The sequence below is a fragment of the Oenanthe melanoleuca genome, chromosome 11 (genome assembly GCF_029582105.1).
Source record: "Oenanthe melanoleuca isolate GR-GAL-2019-014 chromosome 11, OMel1.0, whole genome shotgun sequence".
Lineage (NCBI taxonomy): Eukaryota > Metazoa > Chordata > Aves > Passeriformes > Muscicapidae > Oenanthe > Oenanthe melanoleuca.
The window spans coordinates 3,618,465-3,640,229 of NC_079345.1; the positions used below are offsets into that span (position 1 = coordinate 3,618,465).

The 21,765-nt window shown below is 41.1% G+C and overlaps 1 protein-coding gene across 2 annotated transcripts in view; it reads right to left on the minus strand.

The window, feature by feature from the left end:
- CDH13 (cadherin 13) overlaps nucleotides 1–21,765 on the minus strand; it is a 425,128-nt gene that overhangs the window by 38,363 nt on the left and 365,000 nt on the right. For both annotated transcript variants that reach the window (XM_056500421.1, XM_056500420.1), the window contains exons 9-10: nucleotides 10,382–10,564; nucleotides 8,733–8,986 (exon numbers count right to left, since the gene is read on the minus strand). In XM_056500421.1, coding sequence (XP_056356396.1) covers nucleotides 8,733–8,986; nucleotides 10,382–10,564 — 437 coding nt within the window. The remainder of the gene's footprint in view (nucleotides 1–8,732; nucleotides 8,987–10,381; nucleotides 10,565–21,765) is intronic.

Sequence of the window (21,765 nt, forward strand, 5' to 3'; positions counted from 1 at the left end):
AATTTAATTCAGACACTTCTGCTATTTCAGAGACCAATCAAGGAGAGAGAATTGACCTTTTTTTTTTTTATTTTTCCTCCCTCAGGAAAGGGACACTGGTTTTCAGAACAGCCTGCCTCAGTCTAGGTGAAAATTTCCCCCCTGCTCTGCCTCCTTTTCTACCAGGAGAGGACAAGGAAACAATGCTACACCAACCTGTTTATATAGATTTAACCTTTCCCCAAACCCTGGCAGCTGCCAAAGACCAAGACAGGACGAGGTTTGAGCACAGACAAGGCAGGGAGGGAAGTTCCCTCACCTCCCAGCAAGGCAAAAACAAAGTTTAACCTCAGCTGGTGAGCTGGGATTGGCCTCAAGCACTGAAAATTAAGATATACAAAAGCAGAAAGAAGCAAAGAAGAGGTCAAACAGCTACCCCAACACAGAGGCAGAGAAAATCAGTAAAAAGAGGGCAAAAAGAAACACCAGTGAGACTTAGGGGTGTCCCTGGCTGTGAGACTCTGAAAGCAGCTGGGGCATCAGTGATGCCAGGGACCCTCCCAGGGCAGCAGGGAGGTGCTGGAACTGAATTAAAGCAGCCAAAAAATGCCAAAAAATGCCTGTGAGCAGCAAAGGGACTGAGTGGCAGAGCTTGGGAGGCTGACCATCAACATCTGCTCCCTGAGAGGAGCAGCAGCTGCTGTGACTCTGCCTGTCCTGAATGGTCAGCATCAGCTGCTGCCCACAGCTTTTACAGGGCCTGGGTTCCAGCCTTGGCAGGTGTTTCAGTTCTCTCAGCACTAGGATTTAATTCCAGTCATTTGTTCTCAGATCCCACCCGAGAATTTTTGTTTATTTTCTTTCTGTTTGTTTTAACCAGCTGCTTCCCCCACGTTAGTTCAGCCTTGGTGATAAATCCAGACAGTGCTGGGCAGCTGCAAACCACCTTCTGCACAGGGAAAATGGGGCTGATTTGGCTCTTGAGCCATTTTCAGCCTTCCAGAGTTACATCAGTGTGTTCTGGGTATGAGAGGAGAATAAAGGAGGTACAGCACCACTCCAGAAACAATTTTGCCTCTTTCCCTTAATGCTGTAGGGCTAAAAAATTTGCTGAATGGGGAAAGAGGGGTCATTAACTTTCTCAGTAAATGAAAAGTGAAAGCTAGTTTGGTCAAACTAACTAATGAAAAAAAAAAAAAAAAAAAAAAAAGAGAGAAATAAAAGACAATGCAAGTTTTTTACTATTTTTTTCCTTCAGATATTAGTTTTATGATAGAAAAATAGAAACATGACAGTAATTACCCACTCAGATAGTATTAACACCTTCAAGGAACAGTGCCAGTAAAAAGACTGCTGTGTAAAATACTCCTGAGCCAGTGGCTGACTCTGAGAACTGCAATTACAGGAGTGGTTGTGTAGCAGGAGGGATCTGCCCAAGTTCATTCTTCCAGAGCTGATTCTATCCCCTCTTTTGTCTTTTTTTGTGGATTCCCCAACACCCACAGCTCTCCAGAGTTGATGTTTCTCTGTTTCAGAGTTTACAAAGACAGAACTGAAAAAAAACTTTCCTTTGCTTCGAGCAGATTCTCTCTCCCTGCCTTCCCATCTAACTTAAAAATCAGAGAGGAAGAGAAAAGCAATGTACACTTCCCAACACACAGCAGCCTCAGATCCAGAGATGCACTACAAATTCCCAGTGGCTGGGTTGAGGCAGGTCATCAATAAAAGTGCAGAGCCAGCTCGAGATGCTCCTGGGTATAACTCAGAGTGAAAAACCCCGGTGCTGCATGCTGAGAGCATGGCTCAGCCTCTCATTTGTAACAATGGAGCTATTCTTCTGCCTGCACAAGGAAAACAAATCTCCTGGTGTTAGGAATCAAAGACAAGTCCTCCAGACTCTGGGAGATATATTTAACCATGACTAAGTGTGCTGCTTCCTAAGCATTCACTCTTTAAGTCTTCCTATCCCTCTCTCATTATGTAGTACTTCTGGAAGTGATTGGAGTGTGTCCCAAAAAGGAGTTTATTGACCTCCACCAGCAACAAAAGTGCTTTAAAAAGGCTTGATGTGCAACAAAGTATGCAAAATTGATCCCTTAAGTGGTTGTGAGCAATGTGATGTGAAGCCTCATCTTTGCTCACAGGGGGTTCGGGATCTCTGAAAAAATCCTGGCAAGAGACAAGGAAAAGGCTTTTTGAATTGTGTTTGTGATTCATGGCTTCTGCATTCTCTCTGTGGAAGGGTGGGGTTTGGCAGCCAAGGAAAGGAACAGGGGTAAAACCTGCTTTTTCCAGAGAATTCTCCTTATTTTTCTCAACTATTTGAGATTTGGGAGAAGCTCACTGAGCTATGAATCCCATTTCAGTCTAGTTTCAGCACTACTGCATAGAATTTCAGGCAGCATTTGTTTGTTTGTTTGTTTTTTGGACAAAGATCATTGCTGCCATCCATTAGAGGTTGGAACATTTCCACTGTTTTCCACCAACTCCAGAGGCACCAACCCCAAAGTCAGGATGATCTGATCTAATAGAGCAAAACATGTCCCAGCATCAAAAATTCCTGTTCCCAAAGACACTGACCAGTCCATCATCGAGTTCTTGGTGAAAATTCAAATCATGCACAGGCTGAAAGAAATCCTCCAGATCCAATGGACACCCAAGACTCAGCTCCTAAACTAAATCACCAAATGTCATCTAGACACCTCTTGACACTTCCAGATGTGTTTTCACCCCCTTCCTGAGCAGATTATTCTAATACCTGACCCCTCTGGCAGAGATTTTTTTTTCCAGTGTCTAATCTGAGCCTCCTCTGAGGAGCTGAAGGTCATTTCTTATCCTTTCACTTGAGGCTTGGCAGAAGAGACTCGCCACAAGCTCCTCCAAGGCAGGAAACAAACACAATAAACTTTAATTCAGTTGGGTTCAGCCTCCTCCTCCTCCTGCCCTGGTGCTCCAGCATGAAGCCTCATTAACACTTAGTTTGCAGCACACAAAAAATGCAATTTATATCAAGAGAAACAGAGTCTGTCCCTTTCCAGACAGACAGTAACTGTTATTTGGAAATGCTGACAAGAATAAATGGATTTTTCCAGGGCTTGGAAACAGCATCCCTGTGCTTGCAGGAGCCACCTATACTCTGTGGGGCAGCCTGATAGAAATATTATAGACAAATATCTACCTTATTTCTATTATTATGTGTTACAAATATCTACCTTATTTTCATTATTATGTATTACAAATAGATACCTTATTTTCATTATTATGTATTACAAATATCTACCTTATTATCATTATTATCTATTACAAATATCTACCTTATTTCCATTATTATCTATTACAAATATATACCTTATTTCCATTATTATGTGTTACAAATATCTACCTTATTATCATTATTATCTATTACAAATTGATACTTTATTTACATACAGAGCTTCAGATATCTCTGCAGCCTTTCATGTTCCTGTGAAACTCGGTGCAGTTTGGGTTCTAAGCTCTCCAGCTTCAAATGCTGCATTTTAATTCTGCTTAATGAATTAGATATGCTTTAGAGCTGTAATAAACTTTCCTTGTGAAGATATTTCTGAAGCATTGAGCCACATTGCTTACTGAGAATAAACACTGAAACAATATGTTTACATAAATAATTTAAAATCCAAGAGCACAGTAGGTAATAAAAATATATTGCCATGATAAGCCATGAAACCAGAAAACAACACTGCTCTAATTAAAAATTACAAATACACTGCAGTAAACAACTTCTTTACACGTAGTTAGAAGTCTAACTACTGAATATTCTGGACTTGTTGAATCCCAAAAAAAGGGGAAAAAATACTGAAACCAATCTCTTCACACAGTCAAATATTGAGAACCATAACTGTGTTTAATTAAGATCTACTGTTAATAATGGATTTCAGAGTGAGGTTCTTCTTTTAATTTCCCAAGGTAGAAAATGTTATTAAATTTGGCCTTTAACTTCTCATTGACATGTACACTTGAAACTTCTGATTAAAATTTCAGAGGTTGGGAAGAAGTACCCAAAATTAAACTCTCAAATCTGGCACAAAAATAACAATGGTCCCTGATTAAGAAATCAAATTTCAAAAACTTCATTACTGTTCTATTAATAAATTGTTGGGTTATAATTAAAATGGGGCCTGCTGGATTTCTTTCATTTTTTTAATTCTAGAAAAGATGGAAACCGTAGAGAGATTTAAATGCTTAAATCAAAACAAAGAAAAAAATGTAATGAATCTGAGAATGTGATCAGCTTGAAGAGGTTCTTTTTCTTTCTGGGAGAAATGAGAGTGGAACAAACATTGTTTTCCACCTCTTATTTCCAGGATGTTGCTCCCACCTCTACGAGTTCCTCTGGAATTTTAATGCCACTGGAAGGGGGAAGAGCTGCCACTGGTGTGCCACAGCCCCAGGTCTGTGATTTGGAGTCTCATTTCTTTCCCTGAAACACATTTTTTGCCAGCTTGTTGGAGCTTTGAAATGCAATTCTTCCTCAGCCTGCAAAAACACTTGAAGCTGAAGAATAAGAAGGAAAATTGCTTCAAAAGTACAGCTGTCTTCAGGAAATTTTACAAAGTAAGCCACGTTTCTTTTGGAGATAAGTAATTTGATTCTGATTCAGATCTGCATTGTTCAAAGAATAAATTCTATCTAGTTGCAGACAATGGCAAAAATGGTTTCTCTACCCTTTTTTGTTGGTCTTGAAATGCATTTATCATGTTATATCTAGCAGAGCAACTAAATTTCCTGATTACAAATAATCAGCAGCTCCTTCTACAAGCTCCATACAGAAAATTAACTAAAAATATCCCTGCAGTTAGATATATTTCAGTTGTAACAGGCTGAAAAAAAGAACCCAAAGCCCACCAGCATTATTAATTCTCTACTGGTCTGCCCATTTTAAAGAGATTTATACTTTGTTGGGAGTGATGCACACTGTTCACACAGCACAAATGTGACATTCATTGCTTCCTGTAGACAAAACATTGCTCACTCATGGTCATTAATATTCAATTAATCCACAGACTCATTTAGGAACCTGTGCTGTCCCTGCTTGTCCTTTATTTTACCATACAGTCACAGACTGGTGGCACAATTATAACCTGAGAACCACAAATTTGGTATCAGGGCTCTGTAAAAGCCCTGCCCTTTGTCCCAAATTCTAAACACACACCCATCTGTGGGAATTTGAGATAAATATTTCAGCCAGACCCCAACCAGTGAGAGGTTTTGGCTGTTGCACTTGGAATTTGACCCTGTCCTGTATTGCAGGTGCTGTTCTCATAACACAGTCTGCTTTTCTCACTGCTGGTACCCAGGTGTTCCAACACCTGTCAGCATTAAAACAGCTTTTAAAAATGCTCTTTTATGCTTTCCTGTTATTTTAGCAATAGGACTGACAGGCAATCAAATTAGCCTTTTCCTGATGCATTCTACCATTTCCCAGATTTCCATTACATTTGCTTTATTTGCCTCTAACTTTCACAACCACTTCCATTTCCATGGTTTCTTTATATGATCATTCCTCATTCTCAGCCCAGTCTAGTTTAATTCTTCTCTTCTTTTCTGCACAAGGAAAAAAAAAAAAAATCTTACTTTTGGCTATAAGCCTTCCATGCTTGGCTATGCAGATATAGTAAAACTTCTGGCAAAATTCTGTTTGTCTTAGGAGTTAGTCAAGATTTGGGGGTTCCTTGGCAGCCAGTTGTGAGGTGTGGTGAACTGCAGAACATGTTTGTGTTACCTGAGTGTTTACACATCACCCTTAAAGATAATTGAAGAGTATTCAGTGACTCATTGTTTAAATTCTGGGTCAATGTAGTTTGGAGAAATTCAGAAAATCAGCAGGTCAAGGGGAAAATTTCAGGAATTAACTGCTGGATTGTTGGCTTTGATTACAAAACCCCTACATTTCCATGGCTTTTCTCCTTTAGCATCACAAAATCAGCTGTTACATTAATGAATGTTAGTTTTCCCATCTCACATAAAAATACATAAATTATGGAGAACATAAATTGTTTCTTAAACTCAATCCAAAACCCAAAGGAAATAAATATCTGCTCCCTGCACAAGCCAGGTTCTGAGCAAAGCTGCTGAGGTCACATTGTCTGACAAGCAACAGAAATTCCATCCATAGACACAAATTTTTGTGTATGAAATAAGGGCTCTTTGGAGCAAAAGCTGAACTTAACAATAAGAAATAATTATATAAATAAATCCATTTAGAAAACAAAGGAAATGGTGTGCCAAGAATCATTCCCCAGATAAAGTGATATTTCTATGGTAGAAGTCAAAGGAGAAAAACTGAACTATTAATGTTATTAACAACATTATCTTTGAGGTGATGCAGAGAATTGAAACTTAATTCTCTGCCTTGCCTTGATGAGCACACTTCCCTGCTTAAATTCACCTCCTCACTGCAACCCAAGTCCTTTGCAGTGACATTTTCACCAAGCCTTGCTGCTGACAGAGAACATCTCCAAGATCAGCAGCTTTCTTTCCTGCAGAGCAGAACATGTGTCAAACCTCCTTTAAGGGTTGCACAATGACTGCTAAATAACAGAGAGATCTGTGCCCATGGTCTGGACTGACAGGGCCATTGTTCAGCTGCAGCTCTGAAGTTGTTCTCACAAGGTGTTTGTCCCCTTTTATACACACACACACCCCGGGGAAATGATACTTGCAAGGAGAAATGAAAAATTAAACACAGCTGTAGCTTTTAGTGGTAGTGCCTAACCTGTAATTCTCCAATGCTGAGAAAAGCTGCCTGGAAAGCCAATTTAGTTTAAGAGAAGAAAGGGGTTGGTTTTTCATTTTTCATAGAATCTAAAGCCAAAAGACCAAGCCAGGTGGATCAAAATATAAGATGATGATACCACATAATACCCAAGTTTGCTCCTTGTGGCATGTCACAAGTGTAGTATTATATCATTACAGCACAGAAGTAATATTTTATTTTCATTTATCTGGACAAGGCCCAAGCTTCCATTCTTTCACTGGGAAATATTTCCTCAGCCCTTGAAACTGGATGGATGGTTGTTATTTTACTGAGGAACATTATGAATTATCATAAACTGATTTAAACCCTATGTGAAACAGATGCATCGTTTCTATATACATTTTTAACTTTTATATATCCTCCCTGGCTCTCATGAAGGAAGAGGAATAAACAAGCAAATTAAAAATAATTTTGAAACTATGCAAAGCCAAGTCTATTACTTGTGGGCACTTGATTGTTCTACTGTAGGAATCTCATGGACTAGAAAATGATTGTTTCTTTTCTAATACACTCGTGTGTTTTCAACAAACTGAATCTTTTATTGCAGGAAAAAATTATAAATTGTAACTTCTTACTGTGTAGAGCCAAAACAGGTTAAACATAATTTGGGCACAGAAGACATTCCCACTATTGGATGTTGGTGAGAGCCAGGAAAAAAAGCAGTTTGAGTTTTCCCAAGTTACTCAAAGGAAAACAGAAGGAAAAGAATTAATAAGAGTTTAGCACCTGGTGTTGTGGACAGGAGGAGTGTGTGAGGAATGTGAAGTTTTGGTAAAAGCAGGTTTATGAGAGGTGTTGCCTTCTTGGACCAATGAGCTTAACTCTATCCTTGCTTCTGTGAAGCAGTCTATAAAAGTGTGATTATTTCTGCAATAAATCATTTCTTCTGCTCTCTGGATGAACCTGTTGCTGCATTCTTCTGTCGCTTACAGCGACACCAACACACTCCTGTGTTTCCAACAAACTGAATCTCTAATTGCAGGAAAAAAAACAAATTGTAACTTGTTACTGCATAGAGCCAAACCAGGTTAAACATAATTTGGGCACAAAAGGCATTCCCACTATTGGATGTTGGTGAGAGCCAGGAAAAAAAGCAGTTTGAGTTTACCCAAACTACTCAAAGGAAAACAGAAAGGAAAGAATTAATAACAGAGTTTAACATCGAGTGCTGTGGACAGAAGGAGTGTGTGAGGAATGTGAAGTTTTGGTAAAAGCAGGTTTACAAGAGGTGTTGCCTTCTTGGACCAATGAGCTTAACTCTATCCTTGCTTCTGTGAAGCAGTCTATAAAAGTGTGATTATTTCTGCAATAAATCATTTCTTCTGCTCTCTGGATGAACCTGTTGCTGCATTCTTCTGTCGCTTACAGCGACACCAACACACTCCTGTGTTTCCAACAAACTGAATCTCTAATTGCAGGAAAAAAAACAAATTGTAACTTGTTACTGCATAGAGCCAAACCAGGTTAAACATAATTTGGGCACAAAAGGCATTCCCACTATTGGATGTTGGTGAGAGCCAGGATAAAAAAGCAGTTTGAGTTTACCCAAACTACTCAAAGGAAAACAGAAAGGAAAGAATTAATAACAGAGTTTAACATCGAGTGCTGTGGACAGAAGGAGTGTGTGAGGAATGTGAAGTTTTGATAAAAGCTGGTTTATGAGAGGTGTTGCCTTCTTGGACCAATGAGCTTAACTCTATCCTTGCTTCTGTGAAGCAGTCTATAAAAGTGTGATTATTTCTGCAATAAATCATTTCTTCTGCTCTCTGGATGAACCTGTTGCTGCATTCTTCTGTCACTTACAGCGACACCAACACACTCCTGTGTTTCCAACAAACTGAATCTCTAATTGCAGGGAAAAACACAAATTGTAACTTGTTCCTGCGTGGAGCCATAATTTGGGCAGAGAAGGCACTGCCCAGCGAGGGATGGAAAGGAGAGGGCTCTGCTCTCTCACCTGATGGTCTGGTGCTGCAGCGTGTCGGGGTCGGTGGCGTTCACCGTGAGCACCACGCTGCCCACGGGGATGTTCTCCTGCTTGCTCACTGCCATGGGGTTGGGGTGGAACACGGGGCCCTCGTTCACGTCCTCCACCGTGATCTGCACCGTGGCTGTGGAGCTGGGGCCGTAGGCAATGTCTGGGATCAGCGGCTCCTCGTTTTCCACCTTGATCAGCAGCGTGTGGAAGGCCGAGATCTCGTAGTCCAAAGGCTGCAAAGCAGCAGAGCAGAGGGTACAGTTCACAGACAAGGCTTAATGCTTTTTACTTCAGCTCACAGCAAACTTGCAGAGAGCAGAATTAGCTGGAAAGGGACAACAGCATTCCCTGCACCTGGAACTTGGTGAGGGTTTGGGATTAGACACAGTTCTAAAGGGTGATGCCTAAAGAGGCTGGACAGGGTTAAAGGAATAAAGTGGGGATTTATTAAAAGCCTTCAAAGGATTCACCTTGGGCAGTGCAAGAGCCCAGACATGGCTACACCCAAGATGGACCCAGGTCAGGAGTTTTCACATTTTGTAAGTTTTGGTTCATTCCCATATTGGGTTCCTTGTCCAATCCCAGCTCCAGGTTCTGCAGTCCCACCCTCCCAGATTCTCTCCTCAGTTCTCTCTGGTTGCACTTTTTGGGGCTGAAGCTGCAGCGTGTCCTTGGTTCTGGGCTGGACAAGGATTGTTCTGTGTGATGAGCTGGGAGGAGAACTTGGGACACTTTACATGAAGTTCAGAGTTATAGACTAATGCAGAATCTGGAAAATAGGAAAGCTAAAACTTAAGGCACCAAGGGCATTGAAGATAATAAACATAATGGACTTAAAATCCCATGGAGACATCCCTCTGTCCAAGAGCTCACATTTCTTTGCCATATCTCATAGGCACAATTCGATGCTCATATATCCATGTTTATTTATATGTAGCAAGTATTTAACAAACAAATGAGTCACACTCAGTAACTACTCATGACAATAACACAAGCTGCTTTCTCAACTCCTGTCTTGAAATCAAAGGCACTGCCATGGAAATACATGCATTTGTATTAAGAATTGACAATACTTCTTCTGAAGCCAAGAAGAGAGCATTCTGGTACAGGCAGCAAACAGAGCTATTTTCTTCTTCTTTTTTTTTTTTTTTTGTTTGTTAAGTTTGAGACATAAGATTGTCTTCATACAAAGACAGGAAAAAAGTTTTCCTATGAGACTTTAGAAATGTGGGACCAATACACTTTAGAAATGTGGATTCAGTCTGAATCCATGCCCCTTTCTTCCCTACTACTTGCACGTGTTCTCTGAGACCAAAATAGGGCTCTCGAATTCTAATTGTACCTGCAGCAACAAACAAAACTTTGTTGTCCAATCTCACTATTAATTGGGATGATTACTGCAAATCTGGGTGTTATTTTAGCACAATGGCAACACAGCTGGGAACAGGCAGTCCTTGTGATTAAAAAAGTAAGGTTACTGTGGCAGAAGAAGGGGTTACACACAGAGTTTGGACAAAGGCTGGCTGCCAAATTTACACCTTCGAATAGCCTACCCCTGCTGAGCCTCGCTTTATGCAGAGAGCCCAGGGGATGAACCTGACAGCAGAAACACAGGGGATTGTTCTTACCTTGACCACAGAGAGCATTCCCTCGTTAGTCTGGGGGTTGGTGTGGATCTCAAAGCTCTGCCCTGGGTTCCCATTAATGATGGAGTAGACAGCTCTCCACGCGCCCGTGGCGGGGTCGTCCCGGTCGCCCACAGTCAGGTTCACTATTACACCTGTGACCCCCTCCTTCACCGTGGCCTGGAACTGAGAAACAAACACAGAGGGAATCGTTGTTATTTCCCCTTAATGACCACACACAAATGAAATGTCCAAGGCAGCGTCAATTATTTACCCCAGCAGGAGGAAGATGGAATCCTGGACCGAAGCGGAATGTTGTGGTGTTTAAATAATGCATTCTCACCTGTGAAGTGTGAGGTAGCACATTTCAGCTGCTCTGCATTTAATAGGTGTGATAGGAATGGAGCTTGGGAAGGTTCTGATCACAAGAAGACAGTTCAGCTCATGCTAGTGGAAAGTGAAGCATGAAAGAACCTGCAGTGCTGCAGTGCTGCACGTATTCCCAGAAAGGGAACTGAGGGAAGAGGAACCTCATACAGACCACCCTTGCCTTCAAATCTGCTCTTATTTACAAACAAATCCAGTTTTGCATTTTGCACTCTTTTTTTTTTCCATGAATTATCCCATCCACATTCATTTTTCACTGCACATTATCATGATACAAAACAGGTCTCACAAAAACCATTCCCAGAGCATTTTTTGAGGGCTTGCTCTAAGACACTCAAAAATAATTGGACCTCATGCTACTGCTTTGTCTGCATAACTAAAAGTCAGTGCTGCTTTCTTTTTGCAGTGGAAGAATTTTTTTATGACCTTGTGAAATGTGCTGCTGGACGATTCAACCAGCCAAGTCCTGTAAGAAAATTCTAGTTTATTCCCCATCATTCTTATTTATGTAGGGAAAAAACATTAAGCAAACCATTGGAAAAGCTTGTAAGGGTCAGACTTAATAACAATCCTCACCTTTCAAGTACTTGAGGCTGACGTGCTAAAAGCACTGTATATAAGAGTGATAAGATAATACCTGCTTTGGAGGTGGATAAACCAGGCTGATAACAGAGCTAATCCTGAGAAGTGCTGAACATCAGCACTGCCATTACAGATCATTAGGAAATCTTAGCATTTCCAGGGATTAAGCCTTCAAAAGGCCAAAATCACAAACTTTAATGACACAAATAGGTTTTGCTGCACTGTGTGCTCCTTAAAAGCTGCAATGTTGGTGACAGTGCATCACTCCAGGGCAAGAGTCACCAAGTGGCTTCAAGACCTGAACAAACTAAATGTCTTTTCCTCTGTCTTACAGAACACAAGAAGTCATAACACTGCAGAAGAGCTTGTGAAAATATCAAATCCAGAAAATGGCATTTTATTAATATACAGATTTCCCAATCTGGACAATAGCAGGTAAACTGGATTGCTCATATGAAAATAAAGAAAAGATGACTATGTCTTTCCCTGTGTCCAGTTATCTTTGTTTTCCTTCTTTTTCCAATAGAGTTGATTTATCTTCCCAAACCCTTTTTCATTTTTTCTGTATAATTTGAGTGCATGCATTCAGTTCAAGCTTTCCAGCCTTAAACCTGATTTCATAAAAGGATGACATTAATAATGGCTATTTCTGTCTTTCTTGGGGTATCTAACAAAGAATTTAAAGATTCTTTTGATTTTGATATTTAATATGTAACAGGTTGTGATGGAGCTTTGTTTCAGACAGTTCATTAAGCTCATTTGCAGTTTAATTAACTCTAAATGATAATACAACAATATTTTCACTTGCTTTGAAACAAATTAAAAAGAAAGCTTTATTAAGAATCTTGGAAATAACAGAAGAATTACCAAGATTGTGTTCTTTCCAGCTCAGCCAAATGTCACTGTCAAGCAGACTCGGATACCTCCTACTCTGATTGAAAATAGCCAATTAGCCCAATTGATATTTTTATATTATTTCATATTGTCCCAACTTGAGCATGCACAATATGAGATATAAGCATCAGAATTTTTCCCATGAGTGTTCAGTACCTAACAATTTCCATTCAGCTGCATAAAAAGGTGACCAGACTTCAAGGAGCCCAATACTAAAGAATCAAACCCTTAGATTTGACCACCTGCTCCTAATTTATATTGATCCTTTGGAAAAATCTTTTCCTTAATCCTCCAGTCTGATTCAATTAAGTGTTCAGTACTCCTGGCTCACCTTGGGAACTTAAGAGCTGTTAGGGTGAAATATTAAAATATGTGGCTGTTTTATTCTGATACATTTTTGGGATGCCTGTGTGAGAATTTTATTTTTTTTACCCCACCAGTGCCAGGCTGTGATGGAAAAGGTTGTGTCTCAGTAACTTCAGCTGCTGGGGGCACAGCCCTGCTGAGCTCCTGACTCCTGCAGGTCAAGGAAATGCCAACATCCCCAGGGAGAGGCTGTGCCAAGCCAAATAATTCCAGGTACAGTGGCAGCCTCACCCCCAGCACCCTTCACACTGTGGAAACAACCATGTAAACACTGATATTTGAAGCTGTCTGGAATGTCAGGCTGTTCAAGATGGATGGAAAAGCAAAATGATCAGACCACAGAGGTCTACTCTAAATTTATAATGTGAAAAGTGCAATCAATCACAGATTTGTGATTGCAAAAGACACATATCTACTGTGAAACTGTGTGGCCTAGAAAAATAGAGTGCATTTTATCTAGCAGCCTGTTCAGTCACCTTCATTTAAGTAATAAACCTCCCAACATTTACACTTACACCAAGTCCCTTTCAAAAACAAAAATAAAAAGGAAATTTCAATACTATGAAAGGGCAAAAATAGGAATTTGATTTGGAAACAGAGAAAAACAAAACACAGGTTCCTCATATTTCACAGTGAAAGGTTTGCACTCTCAAAGCACGGGGCTTAACTGGGAAAATCTGAACCAGTGCTCTAAAATAAAACCCCACAGTGGCTAACACAAATAATTGGATCACAAGTTAATTGATTTTACTCATTTTAAATATCTGCACATCCCCTAAGCACCACTATAAATTAAGAATAAAGTAGATGAGTTCAGTACTTTATTTAAACTGCTATCACTTGGACCCATTTTAACACTAATAACTCAGAAGGTGAATACCCTGGGCCAGAGGGGTTTTTTTGGGTTTGTTGGAAGCAGCTGTGTGAATTTACTGCTTCTGAGTATTTGAAATGTGAGGTTAACCTGCTCTGTGATGTGATGCTGTCATTTATTGTGTTTATCATGCACACAGCCCAGAGATTTTAGCAATTCTGTCAATTTTAAAGTTTTAGAAATATAGGGGAGGAAAAAATATGCAGTTCTTCTTTTTCTGTATCCAAAATCTTGTGCCAAAAAACACAGAAAATGGACTGATACAAACTTGGAAGGAAACACTGAGTGAACAGCAGTTAATGGGGAACTGAAATATTTTGAGGAAATGTAGTGAAGGATGTAGATGAAGAGAGTGAGGCTTGTGAGGGTGCATAAACAGACTGGAAAATGTGACCAGTCAGCAATGTTTGCCATCGTGATGGGCTGATGGGAAGCAGGTAAGGACACTGGAATTGTTGTGGGGGATCAGAAAAGACACTGGAATTGTTGTGGGGGATCACAAGGACACTGGAATTGTTGTGAGGGATCAGAAAAGGACACTGGAATTCTTGTGGGGGATCACAAGGACACTGGAATTGTTGTGGGGGATCAGAAATTGACACTGGAATTGTGGGGGATCAGATAAGGACACAGGAATTGTTGTGGGGGATCAGAAAAAACACTGGAATTGTTGTGGGGGATGAGAAAAAACACTGGAATTGTTGTGAGGGATCAGATAAGGACACAGGAATTGTTGTGGGGGATCACAAGGACACTGGAATTCTTGTGGGGGATCACAAGGACACTGGAATTGTTGTGGGGGATCAAAAAAAACACTGGAATTGTTGTGGGGGATCAGAAAAGGGCACTGGAATTGTTGTGGGGGATCAGAAAAGAACACTGGAATTGTTGTGGGGGATCACAAGGACACTGGAATTGTTGTGGGGGATCAGAAAAAACACTGGAATTGTTGTGGGGGATCAGAAAAGGACACTGGAATTGTTGTGGAGGATCAGAAAAGAACACTGGAATGGTGAGGGATCACCAGTGTGGTTCCATGGGGCATGGAGGTCCTGGAAGGTGACAAGGAGCAGCTGCTATTTCTTAGAGCACAGGAGTCAGTTCAGGGATGCAGGGAGAGCAGAGATGGGCAGAACAGGCTGCTCAAACACAGCCTGAGCAGAGTCTCAGCCCTGCCCTGGACCTTGCAGGCCTCACTTAGTGGCTGTTTCCTGCTGGAGCCAGGAGGTAACACTGAGCCAAATCCTCCTCCACACTGAGCACTATCATGAGCTGAGAGGACAGTGCACTGGCAGTTCCTGTTGACAGAAATTTCCTCTGGATGGTCCCAGGACAAACCAGCCTGGTCAGATCCCCACCAGGGCAGGCACAGGAAAAGATCCCTTTGCAAAATGTTATCACCTGGGAATGCACTGACCCCACCTCAGCCTCAGACATGGCTGGAAGTGGCACCCAGACCACATGAAAATCAGATCCTTGTCTCTCAGCCTCATGAAAGCTTCTGCAGTAAATGAGATTCTGTTTGCTGGCTTCTCAGAGCAGATGAGGAGATGAACTTAAGTGCACCAGAATCCCCTGGATGTCTCCTGTCCAGCAGCAGCGTGAGCAGGCACAAACAAAACCCTTTATGAAGCCACTAAAACACTGTCTCAGAGTGGGGCACTGACTCCCAAATTAAAGAGCTGCCACAAGCAGCAAACACAAAGCCAGATAAACGTGCCTGGGGTCACTGATCACTACCCAATGCTCATTAGGATTCTGCACACTGTGATTCCCAATCAGGAACAAACAAATTAAAACTCTATGTCAGTTTGCATTTATCAGGGTGATATTCCAGGGGAAGGTATTCTGTGCTGCTATCATGGGCTTGTTTCCTCTTCTGTATATCATAAAAATGGTAAATAATGGGATGTATTAATTCATATGTCTGTGTTATAAATTCAACAGAGAAATTGTGTTATTGCAATTATCTCCCTCCACTGAAGCCCACTGCCTTTGTGACCATATTTTGTCTCTCTAATTTCTTAAGAATGTAATGACAAGTTATAGAATCTCTTGGAACCTGCTTGCTCCTTTTGCCTTTTCCTATAAATGCACCTGAGCTCCCAGGATTTATTTGCCAAGGAAACAACACATTTTCCATAGCTCTGTACCTGGAGCATCTCCAAGTACAAACGAATTTTCAGAGTGGTCACAAAGGTCTGTGCTCTGAACAATCAGGAATGTCACTATGAATGTCAGAATTGAGCATTTCAGGTGGAATTCAGAGGGACACAAAGCCCAGTTTGCCAGAGAAGGATAAACCAAATCATTGGTGCTTGAGGCAGGGGAAGCACAAAGAGGAAATAGTATTTGTGCATTGCCCAAAGTTCTGCTGATCCTCCCAAGGGTGCTGACCTGGTCCCTGGAGGGCTGGAAAACTTCACCTGAGCAAAATCAGCTCACACCAAACCCTCCACTGGAGCAATTTAATGGAAAATGGTGTGGTCAAGGTGAACTGCAACTTGGTGCTACATCTCTCCAGTCTCTTCTGCAGATTTGAAAGGTATTTTATTTAAGAGCCTTTGCTATGTGGACACAAACAGCAGCTCTATTTCAGTACAAAAATATCTCTATTAGAGTGATGGAGTGAGTTGATGTAATCTGCACACCAAGCAACACATGAAACACTTGGAAAGGCATTTAGATGAAAGACACCACATAAATATAAAGCATTATCATGGGATGACAAGGATTTGATGGTGTAAATGAGATGCAAAGCAGAAATTATAGCTGTGAGTCACCTCAACAGGCTTTATTATTGTCATTGTCTTACTGCCATAATGCTGGCTCCTAGGCACTGCATTATTTCTTAACTGAAAGTGTTCCTTTCAGCCTATTCTATGGGTTTTTTTTCTGAGTACATAATATTCTTCCACCTCCCTGGTGAAATTACAGAAAGAATTCAATTGTAGCTTAGAAAAAAAAAAAACAAAACCAAAAACAACTTTTCAAATATCTGAAATTGACCATAATAATTTGGGATGCATTTTCAGTTTTTACTTTTGGATGACTTTTCACAGCCTCTGCATTGTAAATGCTTTGTGATCTTTCAAGGCACACACCAGTTGCTTTACAAAGTAAAAGCAGGAGTCAGTAATGAAGGACTGAATGAATATTTTCGTCTGCAAAATCTTTGTCTGCAAGTGTGCAGCAAGAGCAAGGAATCTGAAAGATCAATAAGGTAAATGGAAGGCTAAGGATTCAATTCTGCTCTCTGGAACATGCTACAACATCTGCAGGCTCTGAATTTGTGCTTTTTCCCAGGAAAACACAAAAATGCTTAAAAACACTGATATTCATCATGAAGGAGCAAAAATAAGGGAAGTTTCAGCATGGCTTCATTTTGTTCTGCTGCTCATCAGTCTACTGGAAAGGTGCACAAAAAACAAAACCTTATTAATTAGTCTCCAGGTAAAACCCCCTGGTTATCCCAGCAGATTGAAGCCAAAATATTTCTGGGATTGAGACACTTCAAAAACTCTTCAGGTATTAAAATTCATGATTGGACTGTAGTGGATTAGAATGAAAAAATAATGGGGTGAAAAAGGGAGGAAGGAAGGAAGGAAGGAAGGAAGGAAGGAAGGAAGGAAGGAAGGAAGGAAGGAAGGAAGGAAGGAAGGAAGGAAGGAAGGAAGGAAGGAAGGAAGGAAGGAAGGAAGGAAGGAAGGAAGGAAGGAAGGGTTCTCCTATCCCTCTTGCAGACACCATAAATCTTTGAAAACCTTTGAAGATCCACAGAATAAGAGCCTCACAAGAGCCATAAATTAATTTACAGAACTTTCTCTCTGCTTCTTCCCCACAGCAGCACTGACAGCCCATTCAGAGCTGGTGCTGGTTTCAGTCCTCTCATTTATGTGCTTGCAGAAGACTAAAAGGCCATTTGGGGACTGTAAATAAGTGCTGGTGAAGGTTACTTGAAAACCAGCTGCTTTCTGGAATTATTTTGAAGATTTTGTTTACACAAGATTCTGATTCTTTCTCAGCCCAGCTCAGAGCCTCACTGAGCAAAGGCAAAAAGATAATTCCAACACATATTAATCATATGTTCAAAGCCTGCTACCTCCAGGTATGTATCAGATGTCTGAAGATTCAGTAGGAGGACAAAGATGCTCTCTTTTTTTATTATTATTTTTTTTTTCCCTGAATATATAAATAATTTAGAAATGATTCATTCTTTTTCACTTTTCCACCTATAAATGCAAGGTGCACTCAGTGGTTTCTGGAATAAATCAAGTACCCACAAATAATTGGACACCTCTAGAATGATGGCTCAGAGAAAAAACAAATACTCCTTCTCCAGGTGGACAGAGCACAGGGAAAGGTCACTCCATTTATTACATTTAAGGAACTTTTGAGAAAAACCTCAAATAATGATGTTATTTCCTGAGCTGTAAAAAAAAATTCCTTCACTGCAGGTAGAGCAAACCTTATGTTTAAAACAACAGCATGAGAGGAAATGATGATCCATGATGAGCAGGGCTGGAGGAGCAGACTGCACCTATTCAGCTGCCCAGGGAGAGCTCTGCCTTTCACATTTATGAGGCTCCTTGTGCTGAATTCAGCCAACCCAGCTCCTCTCATTCTTCCTCAGTGACTCCCCAGCAAGGCCAGTGTTAAGCCTGTATTCTTTCTAAGATGCTGGATGTCTTCTTAAAATGGAATGAACTTTAAAAAGAATGCACCTCACTGGATTTTTCTTTCTTTCCTCATCCACCAGATTTGAGGAGCATGGAAGTTTTACAGGGCTTTTCCCCCCAGTTATCCTAATGATGGTGGGAAGGGAAGGAAAGGGACCCTTGTAAAATGGTCCCTTTGTCCTTTTCCATTTCTAGCAGAGACTTTCTCATACCCAAACCTGCTTTTCTGCTGCTGAACATCTGAACATATATGGTGGAACTTACTGGTACTGCCCTCCTAAGAGGAAAAACTGGAAGTCACCAATGATTCATTCTGCAAGGAGTTCCTGCCAGTCCCAGTTAGAGGTGGGATTCATTTAATTTAAGCAGCAAATTCCTCCTGCTGCTTCCCTGAATGTGACATTTTTGGGGCTGCACACAAAGTGTGTTCAGAAAACACATCCTCTTCCACTGTTGCAATTTTTACCTTCACTATGAAGGACCTTGAACAGCAGCAGAGGTGAATTTACTCCTCTCTGAATAGTAAACTGATAGGAAAAAGGGAGAATTTTATGACAATACTTTTTTTTTTTCCTTAAAATTAGCATTAACACATGGAGGAACCAGTTAATTTGCTAGAAATTTTGGGAGATTGAGGGAAGTGAAGGAGAAATTTCTCTAAGGGCTTTATCTGCTCCCAGGTATAAATAAATTCATTGTGGCTCAGTACAATGGGCAGTGACAAGACCTTCAGCAGATGAAGCCTACTGATGATTTTAAAATTAGTATCATATTTACCTCTAGGAAGCGATAAGAAAACAATTCTTTATTGCTATACAAAAGTACTAAAGAAATAGAAGTTTAAAAAAAACAAACAAAAACAACACAAAAAGAAATGCCTCATTCTAAATAGGTGAAAGAATAAAAAAATGTCTAGATAAAAATCTAGAGGCATCTTGTCCATCTATTCTGGTACCTTGATATTCTTGGTGCCAGTTTACAGCTGGTCAAGGCCCAAGCTGCCAACAGCAGATGCTCTGACTCTGCCTCAGGTTCCTCCTGGGCTCTTTGGCCCACTCCAAGCTTTCAAACAACTTGTATCTCCAGAATATTTCAGCTACAAATCCCATCAATTCCCCAAACTTCTGGCATTTTAGGTTGTGCCAGCTGAGGGGGATGAGATGCCCCAGATTTACAAGCCCCTCCAGCTGAGAGCTGTCTGAAGTTATCCTGGTTTGAAAACTCTATTTTGGAAGCAGATAAGAGCTCTGCAAGGCATCACACTGTTCCAGTGGAAGCAGGAGGTACAGATGGAAGTTTACAGGCAGCATAATCTGCACTGATATAGAATCTGTCTGAATTTTAGAAATGAAATCTCGAGCCAGCATTTTGTTTTCTGTGAAAAGCTGAGTGGGGAAAGGAGAATTTGGGCTGAGCACTCCATATTTCAATCCATCTGAACACAATAAGTCTTCCAAGTCTGCTGACAAAGTGATGAATGAAGTCTACTGCACATAGTTTCTTCTCCTGGATATACAAGATTTTTTTTTTTTTTTCCTCAAATTATCCAGTCTACATCCAGTTGGCTCAACATTCATTGAGCAAAACATTACTGCTCTATCAAAAAGCCATGATACAAGAATAATCATTTAGAGATCAGAGACATAAGTCAACTTTCATGATTAATGATCTCTTTCCTTTTCTGTTTTCCTCTCCTAGCAGAAAAATCTTTATTATATCCTGAACATCCAGGTGAGCACTGAGCTCTCATTACTCAGGATGGGAACAACAAAGACCTGGGGCCTGTAACCCTGTTAGCACAGAAAAATTCTGTTTCCAAGGTCAAGGATAAAGAATAATAGATACAAATGCAGTGTGTTTGACTAATGGCCATGGGTGATCCCCACTGAGAGGGGAGTGCTCCAAAGGCAGGTCAGGGAGTTCTCTGGCAGCTGGGGTGAACCTGTTTTGGAAACTGAGATTTCAGCACCTCTTGCAGCAGCAGATGATTGGTTTGGCACTGCACAGCTGTGAGAGGTCAGGGAAAAGTCTCAGCCATGCTAAATGGATTTATTGCTCTCTGCTTTAAGGCTGCTGATGGTCTCCACCACCCAGCTCCTTTTGCCAGCGCTCATTTCATCCTTCCTTGAAAGAAAAATATTTGTGATAAAGGAAAATGAAACATTCCTCTTGTGAGAGCCCGTTGTGTGCTTATTTTTTGTCTAGAATGTCACAGAGGGAACATTCAGGGCCCTTTCATTTTCTCACTGGTAATTTATGTTTTCCTACCCAAACATCCTTCTGCAACACAAACACCACTGCAGCCTCAGCTGGGTAGGTTTTGTGCAAATGGTTAAGCCTCCATTTGCTCCTTTGTATTAATAAGGAAGATAAAAATTAGCTAAGGGTATTTTTCTATGCTGATACTGAACTCTCTCTGAGCTGTTTAGAGATTGGGAATGACTGGCAGGACTCTCCAGCTGGTTGTGTGAGCACTGAGAATCAGCAGGGAGGTCAAAACAGGCCAAGGTTCTGCACTTGTGCTGTGGACAGAGAAAAGTGGTGCCCAAACACCCAAAAATAGGAAATCAATCTGCCAGACCTGCCTTTGTGTCAGGGTCTTAGAGCCCCCCTGATAGCAAAGGGTTAAAATGTTTTAAAACATGGGAATTATATACAATAGATTCAGGGGGTGGAAAGAAAGGTTGGGTCTGGTAAAGGGAACCAGGCCCTGGGAATAAATGTTGAGCTTTGTGTGCACCTAATCTTCATATGATAAATAATACAATTGTTAAATATAATGATTGTTTGGTAATTGAATATAATTGTTGTTTAATTGTAATAAGAATCATGAGAAACAATGTAATTGTAACAAGAATCATGGGAAAGGATGTTTGGGGGGTCCTGATTAAAATTACAATAATATATGCTTGGATAAGATCAATGTATACAATAGAACAATGTGGGTTTAATAATTAATATATAGTTATATAATGAGAAGGATATAAAAACATGTCCATCTGGAATCCATGTGGGAGTCAGACTGGGGTTTGTACCCCTGATTCCCAGAGCTCTTCAATAAAGGCACCTGCAGATAATCATCCTGCAGCCCCTAAAGGGGCTTTTTGTGTAGGGCTGAAGTGACAGGACAAGGGGGAATGGCTTTAAGTGAAGGAGGGCAGGGCTGGCTGGGATTTTGGGAAGGGATTGTTCCCTGGGAGGGTGGGGAGACCTGGCACAGGTGCCCAGGGTCCCATTCCAGGATCCCTGGAATGCCCAAGGCCAGGCTGGACACTGGGGCTGGAGCAGCCTGGGATGGTGGGAAGTGTCCCTGCCATGGCAGGGCTGGGATGAGATGAGCTTTAAGGTCCTTTCACCCCAAACTATGCAGTGATTTTATGATTCTATGACCTATGAGGGGCTGTCCCAGGGCATTGTGCTGGTTGTGGTCCCTGGAAGGAGAAGCATCACCCTGAGCACAGATGTGCCCCGTGGAGGGGCTGGGGGTCAGCAGGCACCTACACAGCCACAGCTCTGACACTTGCTGGGATGCCCAGATTTTGTGCAATCCCCTCATCCTGATCCCAGCTAACACCCTGGGATGCCTGGAAATCCTTCAGCAGCAG